The sequence below is a fragment of the Camelus dromedarius genome, chromosome 3 (assembly GCF_036321535.1).
Source record: "Camelus dromedarius isolate mCamDro1 chromosome 3, mCamDro1.pat, whole genome shotgun sequence".
NCBI lineage: Eukaryota > Metazoa > Chordata > Mammalia > Artiodactyla > Camelidae > Camelus > Camelus dromedarius.
In genome coordinates, this window is record NC_087438.1 from 76,896,709 (window position 1) to 76,909,854 (window position 13,146).

Sequence of the window (13,146 nt, forward strand, 5' to 3'; positions counted from 1 at the left end):
AGGCAGTAATACAAGAAAAAATGATTATAATGCTTCTCAATTCTTAAAAGAGTTTTCCATATGAAAGCCTTAAATACAGCTGGTAAATGCATGCTTATCTGCTGCACAGTAATTTCATGCAATTCGAAAAGGCATCTAAGAAAAAAATCAGTCTACTGCACTTCCAAATAACGTCTATTACATCAGTTTGACCAAAGAGCCTCCTCATTCCCCAGCATTACTTTCAGTAATTACAAGTCAGCTCACACACCTACTCTTCATAACTGAGGATGGAGAAGTCCCAACTGTCATTTTAATGAAGGCTATGCTTAGTACCACCTTAACAAGATGGTCAGTATCTCCACGAAGGAAGAAATGTTCCCTTTCTGAAATCAGCACTCCCCTTACGTACATGTGACGATGAAGTTTCCTCACCATTAAAATACTTGGTTCTACTCTCCCTCTAACCCCCAAGCAATTGTTTTACAATACTCATGCACAGCACCAAGGCTTGACATTCACAAAAGAAATAGCACACTGAAAGTGTGAATAATTTCATCTTTATCATTTAAGTAAGTTCATTTTAGCCAGTTTCATATTTAGAGAACTTGACCGCATATATGAACGCTCGCCCGCTCTCCAGGCCGTATTCAGCTCCTTCAGCTTACCTATCACAGTTATCACAACCACCAAAAACAAGGTTACTTCAAGACCAAACCAAATCCCCACCAGGCAGAGATTTTTTTTAAAAGAAAGTGACTTGCCTGTTTCAAAAGTATCCTGAAGTTTTCGTGGATGAAGTTTTTTTTCACATTTCTATTAAAAATAACACAAACACATAACATACCACCTCCAGTAACTTCACTTCTTTATAAATGAGGAGACACATTATCAAATTTCTTAGAAAGAAAATTAAACCAGGAATACAGTCACCATCCCCATTCTCCCACTGGTGTTTTTAATTTTTTTTAAAGCCTAAAACAATTTTTAGTTCTTGATTACACACACAATATAGGAACATCAGAAAAAATAAAATTACTCATTGTACTTCTCAACCCAGAGATAATTACTATTAACAATACAGTCCATCTTTCCAGCTTTTTTCTATGAAGATACATGGGACTATTTTCACTAATTATTTAACAATTAAAAAGAATTATTCAATACATACTACTATTCTATAACCTACTTTTTAAATGTAATATACTATGACCATTTTCCTTTTTCAATAAACCAATCTACAACATTGCTTTTCATGACTGCGTGGTAGTCTATGGCATAGATTGTGGCACTGCATTTACTATTATCTTCTTGGATATTTAGATTGCTTCCATGTTTTCATAATTAAGAGTAAGGGGTGAATATTCTTTAAAGTTCTCTTCTAGGGAAACAAGGTAGGAACTTTTTCAGGCTTTCAACATAACCACAAAGCTGCACCAATTTGTAATTTTTAAGTGCACTCAACAATACATAACTGGCCATCTTTTCATCTTTGCCAATCTGACAGGGAAAAGTGGAGTGCAATTTTAATTTACCTTCCTTGGTTACATATTTTTACGTCTATCAGACACTTTTATTTCTTCCTTAAAAGCTATTCATATACTTGTCCTCCACCATCAACTTTCTTTTAAAAACTTTTTAAAAATCTATTCAAGTTCTTCTTGACAAACGAGTCATTTGTGATGTTCCCCCCCTAAAAAAAACAATACACAAAGATTTTGATCGGTACTGAATTAAATCTATATATTACTTTGAAGAGAATTAACATTTGTATAATACTGTTATTTTAATCTGTCCAGCTTTTGTTCGGGACAGATTTGAATCATATTAAAAGCCTCTGACCATCTATTAAGACTGTCTTCTTTGTTCCTGTCACGAATCTTAACTGTAAACCGATCTTTAACGTGTGTTCACTAGCAAAATCAGCACACCCCAAATTAAACAGCACCTAGGGAATGCAGGTAAAACGCTTTTGCTAAAAACCTGAGATTACTATTATCATCCACTGTTAAAGAAAAATAAGTGAAGCTACAATAAGAAAATTCAACATACTAATAGCAGGAATTACAGGAAAGATAAGCAAGAAGACTATTAGTTATGAGTTACTTTCTGGAGCACAGACTAAACGAACAGAAGTAAATGCCTTAAAATGCTCACAGGTATTTGTCTCTCAGCTTTGTCTAATGACTATGGCACTGCCTGTGAGTACTTTTAGTCTTCTAAATTCCATCAACTTGAAGGAAAAAAAAATAAACTGATGTTCTTCCAAACTTTTAACTTCATTAGAATACAGACTGTTTAGAAAAATATAGACAGAAAACCAGGTTTAACTATACAGTTTTCATAGTATTAAAATAAATTAAATATCCACATAAAGCAAAGATTAGATGCACAACTGAATCAATGTTATATTGAGAGTAAGCAAAGAGTTTCTTAGTGAGTGAATAGTGCACACAGAGCAAAAGGTTCACAAAAATCCTGTCAATTTATCAATTCAGCATGCCTTGCCCTGCTCTTAAAAAGCATGACCTGTCTTTCTAGCATGAGCTGTAACTCTTACCATCAAGGGATTCTGCTGCTTGGCCGGTTGGCTGTGGACCCCATTTGTTCTTTTCTTTTGATTAGGTGAGTCTTGATACTGTTTTCTGCCATTTCCTCTCATACTTTGATTCTGTTTTTTGCAATAAAAAGAAATGAAATGTAAACCCACAGCATAACATAACAAGGTAAAAGAATATACCCCTATGAATATGTTTAGCTGGTTGAATCAAGAGTTCAGCAAAGCCCCCTGAAAATCTTCCTACAACACTGGAGACCCACTATCAATACATTTTCTCATAGAAGACAAGCATCACAAAGCAAGATTTCTCTGAAGATACAAAATAACAAATACGACGGTCCCTAGAAATCTTTCCACACCTCTTGCCTTATCCCATTTCTGCTCTCAAACTGTTTACAAAGCATGAGGAGTTAAAGAATGGGAGTAAGGAGAGGAACAACTCTGAAAACCTTATGCGACTGAAGAAAGCCTCTCTGTCAGGGAAGGATGAGGCACACTGACCACAGTTCTTAGAGCAGCAAAGAGGCAGCAGATGTGATCACTGGGTACGCTGAAATCTGCTTTAAATTAGTAATAAACAAATGAGGATTTCTAAATTAATCATCTTTTTATACAAAATAGATTGGTGTTTTTAAAATCTGGGCCATTATTCCTAAATTCAGACCTAAAACCTAAACATGCAATAGTTGACAGCTTGCTATTGTACTGCTTTAACATGAGTTAATTCTTAGAAAAAAAAATTCAAAGTTTAACTTAAAACACAAAGCTTTAAAACACTAATTTGGCCTTAGAGGTCCTGAAAAGACAGCTATTTAAGAGGACTGAATAAAATATCATTTTCAAATATATAAATGCACATTTATTTAGGTATATTGTATCTATCTACAGAAAAAAATTAGGCAGTTCCTAAAATAGCTTGAAAAGAATAATCTAACTTAAAGAATGAATGGCAGGGACATATGGCTTTTAGAGACTATTGTTACCACGAACTTTTAATTCAATTTCATTCCATTCTCCCTTATGTTTATTTTTTATTGTGGTTCAATATACGTAAAATTTACCACTTCAATCACTTTTAAACATACAATTCAATGGTCATAAGTATAGTCACAATGTGTATTATCACCACCAGAATCCATCCCCAGAACTTTTTCATCATCCAAACAGAAACTTTGTACCCATTAAATAATTCCATATTCCCTCCTGTTCCTCAGCCCTGGTAACCTCAAGTTAATTTCTGTCTCTATAAATGTCTATACTAAGCACCTCATGTAAGTGGAAAAAAAATTTTGTCCTTCGTTTTGTGGCTTATTTCACTCAGCATATGTCTAAGGTTCATCCATGTTGTAGCATGTATGTACCACAATTTCATTCCTTTTTAAGGCTGAATAATATTCCATTGTAAGTATATTTTGTTTATCCATTAATCTGCTGACAGACATGTGGTTTGTTTCTACCTTTTAGCTATTATAAATAATGCTACTATGAACACTGGTATACAAGTTATCTTTCAGTCCCCGCTTACAATTCTGTACACAAAAGACCTATATATGCAATATACCTCAAAGTGGAATTGCTGGGTCATGTGGTAATCCATGTTTAACATTTGAGGAACCATCAGATTTTTCCCAGACAGCTGCACCACTTTACTTTCCCCCCAGAAATGCAAGAGGGTTCCAATTTCAGCACATTCTTGCCAACACTTATTATTTTCCATTTTTTAACTAGAGCCACACTAATAGGTAAGAATCTTATTGTGGTTTGCATTTTACTAATGATGTTGAGCATCTTTTCAAGTGCTTATTGGCCACTTGTACATATTCTTTAAAGAAATGTCTACTCAAATCATTTACCCATTTTTAAATTCATTAGATATATCATCTGCAAATTCTTTCATTCCATGGGTTGTCTTTTCATTCGTTTGACAGTGACCTCTGATGCATTCAAGTTTCTAATTTTGAGAAAGCCAGTACATTTTTAAAAGAATGAAAATAAAAAGGAACAGTGACACTCAAATAGAGAGCTAATACAATAAAGACAGGTAATACCAAGGATTAGTAAGGATATGGAACAACTGGAACTCTCATATATTTTGCTGGGGATATAAATTACTTGAGAATACTGTTTGTAGTAAGTATATACTCAGCACAGGCCTATCCAGTGTTCCAACACTTCTACCCAATCTCGTATACCAAAAGAACTATGTATGTTCATCAAAAGACATGTACAGAAGTATTCATAGCAGTATGATTTGTAAAAGCCCCAAAGTGGAAACAACCAACATGTCCACTAAGAGTAGACTGGATAGACTGTGATATAATCATATGTCAGAATACAACATAGTAATGAATCTTTCACTAGTAGCATATACACCAAAAATCAGATGTTAATACTATTATTATACCAGATTTATACCAAAGCTGTAAAGCTTTAAGAGTCTCAGCCCTGCTTCAAACCACAAGTCAGGAGCACAGGAGCCTTTGATTAACAATTCAGAGCTCTGTAACTGTCAATCAGCAATTCCTCAACTCAAATACATTTCAGTCAAATGATCTAAAATTGTGAAAATCTTTAAATGTGTATTACTCACCTTTACTTTTAAAAGGTCAGACATTTCAGAATGATTATTATACGGTTTTTGCTGCAGTGGTTGCCTGTGCTTTACCCACTGGTCACCAGGAGAACCTTCAGGAAATAACTGCTGACTGTGGCGGAATTTGGTTCGACTACACCAAGATTTAAAAAATAAAAATCAGATCAGAAAATGTTCACTTACAGTTCTTCTAACACCTTGATCGTTTATCTTACAGACTGTAAATTTTACTTTCTTATTTACTATCTCCCTCCCCTGAAGGCAGGGGATTCTTGTCAGTTTTATCTATCACTTTATCCCCAGTGCCGAGCATTCCGTATTTCTTGAATGAATTAAAAATTTGTTATTTTTAACCCTAAACTTTTCTAAATTATCCAGACCACCTCCCTATAAGTGACTGTACTTTCAAAAATCACAAGAAAATAATTCTTTCTAAATTTAGTTGAAACAAATATAACTGGATCTTTCTTCTTAATAGGACAGACAACTCAATTCTTTACTAGGATGTAAACGCAATACTACACTGGTCAGCTATGGACCCCAACTATGCTGGAAAAGGATTTAAAAAGTTAAGCCATATTGTACAGCAAAAAATTCATGGGCCCAAAACAATTAATGAGCAAATTATATAAAGATGCACTTTCAAATTCTTATGCAAAACAATTCAACTGTAAAAGTAGTTTGTCCTAAAAATAAACCCTATTCTATAGCACCACACCCATGTATAACACAGTTCAGAGGCACTAATCCCAAGATCCACATTAAGATTGTTTCTGAATATTCCAGAATTCTTCCCCTTTCCATTTAAAAACTAGTAAAACTGCAGGCTCTCTTTCTTTAGACAAAATTCAGGTAATTCCTCCCACACATCATCAGACATTAGTCTATATGCTAAAAACAGACACTATACCCTCCCGAAGAAACCTGCAATTTGGTTAGAGAAGTTGCTTTATGACCTCCTTACTCCACTCTCCCGGACCACAAACCCTAGGAATGACTTAAAAACGCGAGAATCTTTTCACACACTACAGTGGATACATTCTCCCAAACATGAACAGTGACACAGTTTCTTTTCAAACATTGTCACTAGCCCGTCACTTTTTAGTAGTGATTTTTTCTTTTTTTTTTAGATCTTGACTACATTCCTGTCTACTTTTTCTATACTGCTTCACTTATGTCCAGTAGTATAGAACTTGGTGCCTATAATCTTAGATTCTGAAAGGCACTAATGACTTTCAAGGCATTTAGGCCAATCTCCTGATTTTTATTTTATAAAATCCAACTAAAATGGAATATTCTCTACATACTTAAAAAATATTGACTGTAGATGTATTTAGTCCCATTGTTAAATTTTTGAAGCTCTAGGGTAAAAACAGAACATCTAGAGAAAATATAAAAAGCAACTATTTCTCTGAACCTAAACAAAGGCAAAGTGCTAGCAAGCTGATTACAAATACATATATATGCATTTATCTAACAAAATTTACTTACTCAGCCTACTCTAATTGTAATTTGGATACAATTAAATTTCAGCCAAGAGAATGTTTTTTGTGGTTCATATTCACGTAACAGTCACTCTTTACAATATACAGTGCATGCTAGGGAAAAAAAAGAAGCACACCCAAGCCTTCGCAGTGCTCTTTCTGAACCAATTACACATCAGCATCCCTCATCTTCCCTATACAAAAACAGACTTCAATATATCCCCCACTCAACCATCTTCACAAACTCAATTATTTCTAAAGCAAGGATATGACATCAGAGAAGTAACAGTATAAATACAAAGATAGTTTTTTCTTTTCCTCATAGTCTATCTACCCATCTAAAAAGTTGGTACCCTCTTGTGTATAGTACCCTGAAATGCACCTGAAGCTCCTTCCAACTTCAATTAACCTTTATATCTCATTTTAAAAAACCTTAAAAAATACCAAACCTATTATCTGTGAGACTAGTAACAAAACAGTACCTATAAAAATGAAGCCAACACCTCCACAAACTTTAGAAACAAAACACTACTATATTTAAAAACTATCAAAAAGCCAGAACCCTACGAATATATTTCTTTACCTCAATTTTTCCACAGTGGGTTTAGCTGGTGTGCTACCAGCTGAGGAAAATCCATTGTCACTATCGGAGGAATCTCCAAATCTTCTAGAAAGCCAGTCCCTTAACGGCCTATGGAAACATTAAGAACTCACTTTAAAAATTTGGCTATGTAAAGAAACTATCAGAATTATAGTTTTATATTTCAAGAAATATGAACATACCTGATAAAAGGAATGGCCATAAAAAATTTGTTAGGTGCCAAACCAAGTTTGGATTTGGGGGTCATATCATTTCTGTGACAGGGCAATTTCTCAATGGAGAACCACTCAATGTTCTATAACACAAGAAAATAATTCATTTAGTTAGTTATTATCAAGGAATTTACAAAAGCAATTTCCTAACATCATTAAATTGGGATGCCCAGCAAACTGAAAACACTTTTGAATTACATACCCGAATTTCTCTTCTGGTTTTTGGGTTAAATTTTGTATCTTTTGGAATTCCTGGAATGATGTACAAACGAGCAAGCTGGTCATTGATTCGAAGTTCAATGTAGTCATCCTTACAAATGTAATCTTTAATATCAAAACCAGTTTCTTCAAAGACCTGGAAATAACAAATTTGGATGATAATATTCAAGTTATGCTGTTAGACCTGCAGTTCATTAAAATGTTTATTTCAAAGACAAAAATTCAGAAATACCCAGGCTATTAAAGACATGGAAACATTAGGCAAAAAGTCAGAATATTCCAGGGTCTAGTTCTAGCTCTGCCTCGACTGAACTGTTCACTACGGAAAAATATCCTTACGTATCTGAGCCTAAGTTTCTTCACCTCTTCAATGAAGGGAGGTGTGTGATACTGTGATTTACAATAATACATATTTGGTCACTGTCCTCCTGTCAGGTACAGAGCTCCAAAACCCATGGAAACTCTTAAATGACAAAGCAACTAAGGCGTCTTTTGTTACGTTAATTAGGTGACTTTTGGACCCCCATATCTAGAAGCTGGCTGCTGGGTGACTATGAGGGTTGGCACTTTCAGTGACCCCCACCCTCCCCTTTTCAGGGAGGGGAAAAAGGCTGATGATTAAGCTCAACTGCCAATGGGCAATGATTTAATTAATCATGCCTACGTAATGAGACCCCATAAAAACCCAAAAGGAGAGCTTCTGAGTTGGTGAACACATGGAGATTTGGGGAAAGTGGTGTGCTAGGAGAGAGCAGAAAAGCTTCTCGCCCTTTCCCTATGCTTCCACCTGGCTACTTCCAGGTTATATCCTTTTATAATAAACTGGCCAGTAAGAAAAATGTTTCTGAGTTCTGTGAATCACTATAGCAAATTAAACAAACCCAAGGAAGCGGGTCAGAAGCACAGATGATCATCTGAACTGACATCTGAAGCAGAGGACAATCTTGTGGGACTGAGCCCTTAACCTGTGGAATCTGATGCTATCTCTGGGTGGACAGTGTCAGCATGGAGCTGAATTGTAGGACACTCAAGTAATGTCCATAAATTGCTTGGCGGTGTGGGGAAACACCTCCCCACCCCCAAATACACTATAATTGGATCCAGAACCGTTAAGATGTCAGAATAGAATACATCAGTGGTTCCCAATCCGTGGAAAGTCACTGGGGATCACATATGGATTTGATTCACAGTAACCACAAATCTACCTGGACCAAGCTATACAATGAAAAATGTCTTACACAAATAAAACTTTTTCAAATATGAAAACTGAACTGTGATTAATATTAACATTTAAATGGACAGATTCCAAGAGTACACCTACAACCACATTTGCAAGGGAGGGAGGGGTTGGGGGTGGGGTTGTAAATGCAAAAGAAAACCAGTGAACTGGATTAATGGTCCTAAAACTGCCTTCCCTCAGCAGTGCCTCAAGAGGCCCAAAGGAAGAAGAGCTGGGAGAAAAAAATTTCAGAACTGATATTATATCTAACCCTCACCTTTTCCTTCAACCAGAGAAGCCATGCTTAATCTGACTTAAATCCTGGGCTTCTGGTTTAAAAACAACACAACACTGGTCTCTCCGAGCCTTAAAGTTCTCCTTCAAATAACATTTGTATTCTCTGACAGTCCTTCCCTACTTCACCCCCAAGTGAAAAAGGCTTTGGATTCTCAGTGGCTAGAAACCACCAGGCATCTTTTGCGCTGGAGTTCCTCCTCTTCCCTATAGTCAGCACCCCCTAACCAATCACAGGGGAAGAAGACGTTACAGCATGCACAGGCCTGAATCGCCTACAAGGTACAGGTGTGAAGGAGCTATTTCTACCCATTCCTTTTGTCTTTTCTCTCTTTCTCGTGTCGGTTCATGTACCTCTTTCTACCTTCCTCAATAAAGGCACATCTATAGTTCTCTCAGCGTGTCAGCTGTTACTTCCAATTTAAGCCCCTCCACAAAACCTAACTTATTTCTGTGTACTCCTAATTATGCTAAACCTTTTGTTTCTGATTCTAAGAACTAGGTGAATATACTTACTTAAAAACTGCTCTATAGCATATAGGGAAAAAAGACATTATTTGTATTTCCTACCTCTAGAAATGACAAATTGAGTACAGAAATACATACATGTTACCAAAAAGTTTTCTTGTCCTATACCAAAACTATATACCTTTTCCAGAATAAAATTCTGAAGGCTCAGTGACAGATTTCATAGATTCCCACTTCCCCAAATCTTAACACTTACATACACAAGACAATGTAATTAAACCAATCATATGGGTTTATGTTATAATTCATGTATGCTATTTTCCCTTATTTTGAAACCAAGGCCTACCCGACTCTATGCTTGAGACACAGCTTAAAATGTTATTTTATTATAAATCAACCTTGACAGATATTACATTTAAAACTGTAACAGTTAAGACAGGTTCACCTACAAGTTTTACACATCAGTGACATATGTAATTGTTTCTCTTCATCAAAGTCTCCATTAACAAAGTCAAAGGGGAAGATTACATAAATCAGAAGACATTCACCATATACTCAAACCCAGAAGTCCTATATATATTAAGACAAGTAAACCAATGTTTAAAAAAATGGGTAATATATAAGTGGGTAGTTAATAAAAGAAGACATTTAAATGGCCAATAAGAATATGTCAATGTGGTCAACATCATTAAACTTTAGGAAAAGGTAAATGAAAAACAAAATGATAGACTACATTTCCATCAGAATGGCTAAAAATTTTTTTTTAATTTAGAGATAATTAATATTTACTATTACATAGCTTCAGGTGTACAACATGATTAATTCTTTGTAAAATTAAAGGCATATAGCCCATCAACTCTTCATGTATCAGTGACCTAAAAACTGCGTTTAATTCTTCTTTCCCCACTTTTGAGACAACTGACATACAACATTACGTAAGTTTACAGTGTACAGCAGAATGGTTTGACTTACATACTATGAAATGATTACTGCAAGTAAGTTTACTTAGCATCCCTCATCTCATATAGATACAATAAAAAGAAAAGGCAAAAAAAGATTTTCTTGTAATGAGAACTCTGAGGATGTAGTCACTTAACTTTTATATATCACACAGCACTATTACCTACTGTCATCGTGTACTATGCATCGTGTACATTACATCCCTAGTACTTATCTTCTAACTCAGTTTGTGCCTTTTGACCACCTCCTACAGTTCCCCTCTACACACACACACACACACGCGCCCTCCGGTAACCACAAATCTGATCTCTTTTTCTGAGTTTTGCTTTGTTTTCAGATTTCACATGTAAGTGAGACCATATAGTATCTGTCCTTGTCTGACTTATTTCACTTTGCATAACACCCTCAACATCCACCCAGAGCACAAATTGCAGGATGTTCTTTTTTATGGCTGAATAATATTCCATTGTATACATACACATCTTTATCCACTCTTTCGTCTAACCTGCTTCTATGTCTTGGCTCTTATAAATAATGCCGCTATGAACTTAAGAATGTAAATATCTAGATAAAACATTCTCTGATGTAAATCTCAGCCAATATTCTCCTAGGGCAATCTACCCAGGCAATAGAAATAAAAGCAAAAATAAACAAATGGGACCTAATTAAACTTATAAGCTTTTACACCGCAAAGGAAACCATAAGCAAAACAAAACAACTTGTGGAATGAGAGAAAATATTTGCAAATAATGCGACTGACAAAGGCTTAATTTCCAGAATATATAAACAGCTCATAAAACAAAAAAACAAACAACCCAATCCAAAAGTGACCAAAAGATCTAAACAAGCAAATCTCCAATGAAGACTTAGAAATGGCCAATAGGCACATGAAAAAAATGCTCAACAACAACTAATTATCAGAGAAATGCAAATCAAAACTATAATGAGGTATCACCTCACACTAGTCAGAATGGCCATTATTCAAAAGTCTATAAATGACAAATGCTAGAGAGAGTATGGAGAAAAGGGAACCCTCCTACACTGCTGGTGGGAATGTAGTTTGGTACAGCCATCAAGAAAATTCCTCAAAAAAACTAAAAACACTTACCATATAATCCAGCAACCCCACTCCTGGGCATATATCCAGAGGGAACTCTAATGTGAAAAGATACATGCACCCCAGTGTTCACAGCAGCACTATTTACAATAGCCAAGACATGGAACCAACCTAAATATCCATCGACACATGACTGGTAAAGAAGCTGTGGTATATGTATACAATGGAATACTACTCAGCCATAAAAAAGAATAAAATAATGCCATTTGCAGCAACATGGATGGACCTAGAGATCGTCATTCTAAGTGAAGTAAGCCAGAAAGAGAAAGAAAAATACCATAGATTACGCATACGTGGAATCTAAAAAAAAAAAAGGACACTATGATGGAAAACAAAACACCAACAAGGCAAAAACAGACTCGCAGACATAGTAAACAATCTTATGGTTACCAGAGAAAGCAGGTGGGAAGGGATAAAATTGGGAGTTAGAGATTTACAAATGTTAGCCACTATATATAAAAGTAGATTTTAAAAGTTTCTTCTGTATAGCACAGGAAACTACGTTCAATATCTTGTAATAACCTTTAATGAAAATGAATATGAGAACAAATATATGTATGTATATGCATGACTGGGACATTGTGAGGTACACCAGAGACTAATAAATTGTAACAGACTGTACTTCAATTAAAAAAAAAATGTAGATACCTTTTCAAGTTAGTGTTTTTGTTTCCTTTGGATATATTCCCAGAAGTAGAACTGCTGGATCATATGGTAGTTCTACTTTTAATTTTTTTGAGGATTCTCCATACTGTTTTCCACAGTGGCTATCCCAGTTTACAAACCCAGCAGCAGTATACAAAGGATCCCTTCACTCCATATTCATCTGTCTTTTTGTAAGGTGGCCATTCTAACAGGTGTGCGGTGGTATCTCATTGTGGTTTTGATTTGTACTTGCCTAATAACCGTGATGTTGAGCATCTTTTCATGTACCTATTAGTCATTCCTCTATCTTCTCTAGAAAAATGTATACTTAGGCCTTTTGCTCATTTTTTAATCGAACTACTTCCCACTGAGTTGACTGAACTCTTTATATATTTTATATATTAGCCCCTTATCAAATATATGGCTTGTAAGTATTTGTTTCCATTCTACAGATTGTCCTTCCACTTCATTGACTGTTTCTGTTGCTGCACAGAAGCTTTCAGTTTGATGTATTCACTTATTTCTTATTCTGGTGCTTGTGATTTTGGTATCATATTCAAAAAATCATTGCCAAGATTCATGACAAGGAGCTTTGGTTCCTGTTTTCTTTAGGAGTTCTATGGCATCAGGTCTTACACTTAAGTCTTTAATCCATTTCAAGCTAATTTTTTTATGAGTGGTATAAGAGAGGGGCCTAGTTTCAGTCTTTTACATGGGATTCTCCAATTTTCCCAGCACCATTTATTGAAGAGATTCTTTTTCCTCCACTGAGTTTTCTTGGCTCCCTCTTCAGAT

General features: G+C 35.4%; 1 protein-coding gene across 8 annotated transcripts in view; it reads right to left on the reverse strand.

Annotated features, from left to right (window-relative positions):
• The window catches only part of DCP2 (decapping mRNA 2), a 54,000-nt gene that overhangs the window by 15,228 nt on the left and 25,626 nt on the right, over positions 1–13,146 (reverse strand). For all 8 annotated transcript variants that reach the window (XM_064483107.1, XM_031448807.2, XM_010987514.3 and 5 more), the window contains exons 5-10: positions 7,632–7,784; positions 7,400–7,512; positions 7,200–7,307; positions 5,130–5,265; positions 2,540–2,650; positions 744–795 (exon numbers count right to left, since the gene is read on the reverse strand). In XM_064483107.1, coding sequence (XP_064339177.1) covers positions 744–795; positions 2,540–2,650; positions 5,130–5,265; positions 7,200–7,307; positions 7,400–7,512; positions 7,632–7,784 — 673 coding nt within the window. The remainder of the gene's footprint in view (positions 1–743; positions 796–2,539; positions 2,651–5,129; positions 5,266–7,199; positions 7,308–7,399; positions 7,513–7,631; positions 7,785–13,146) is intronic.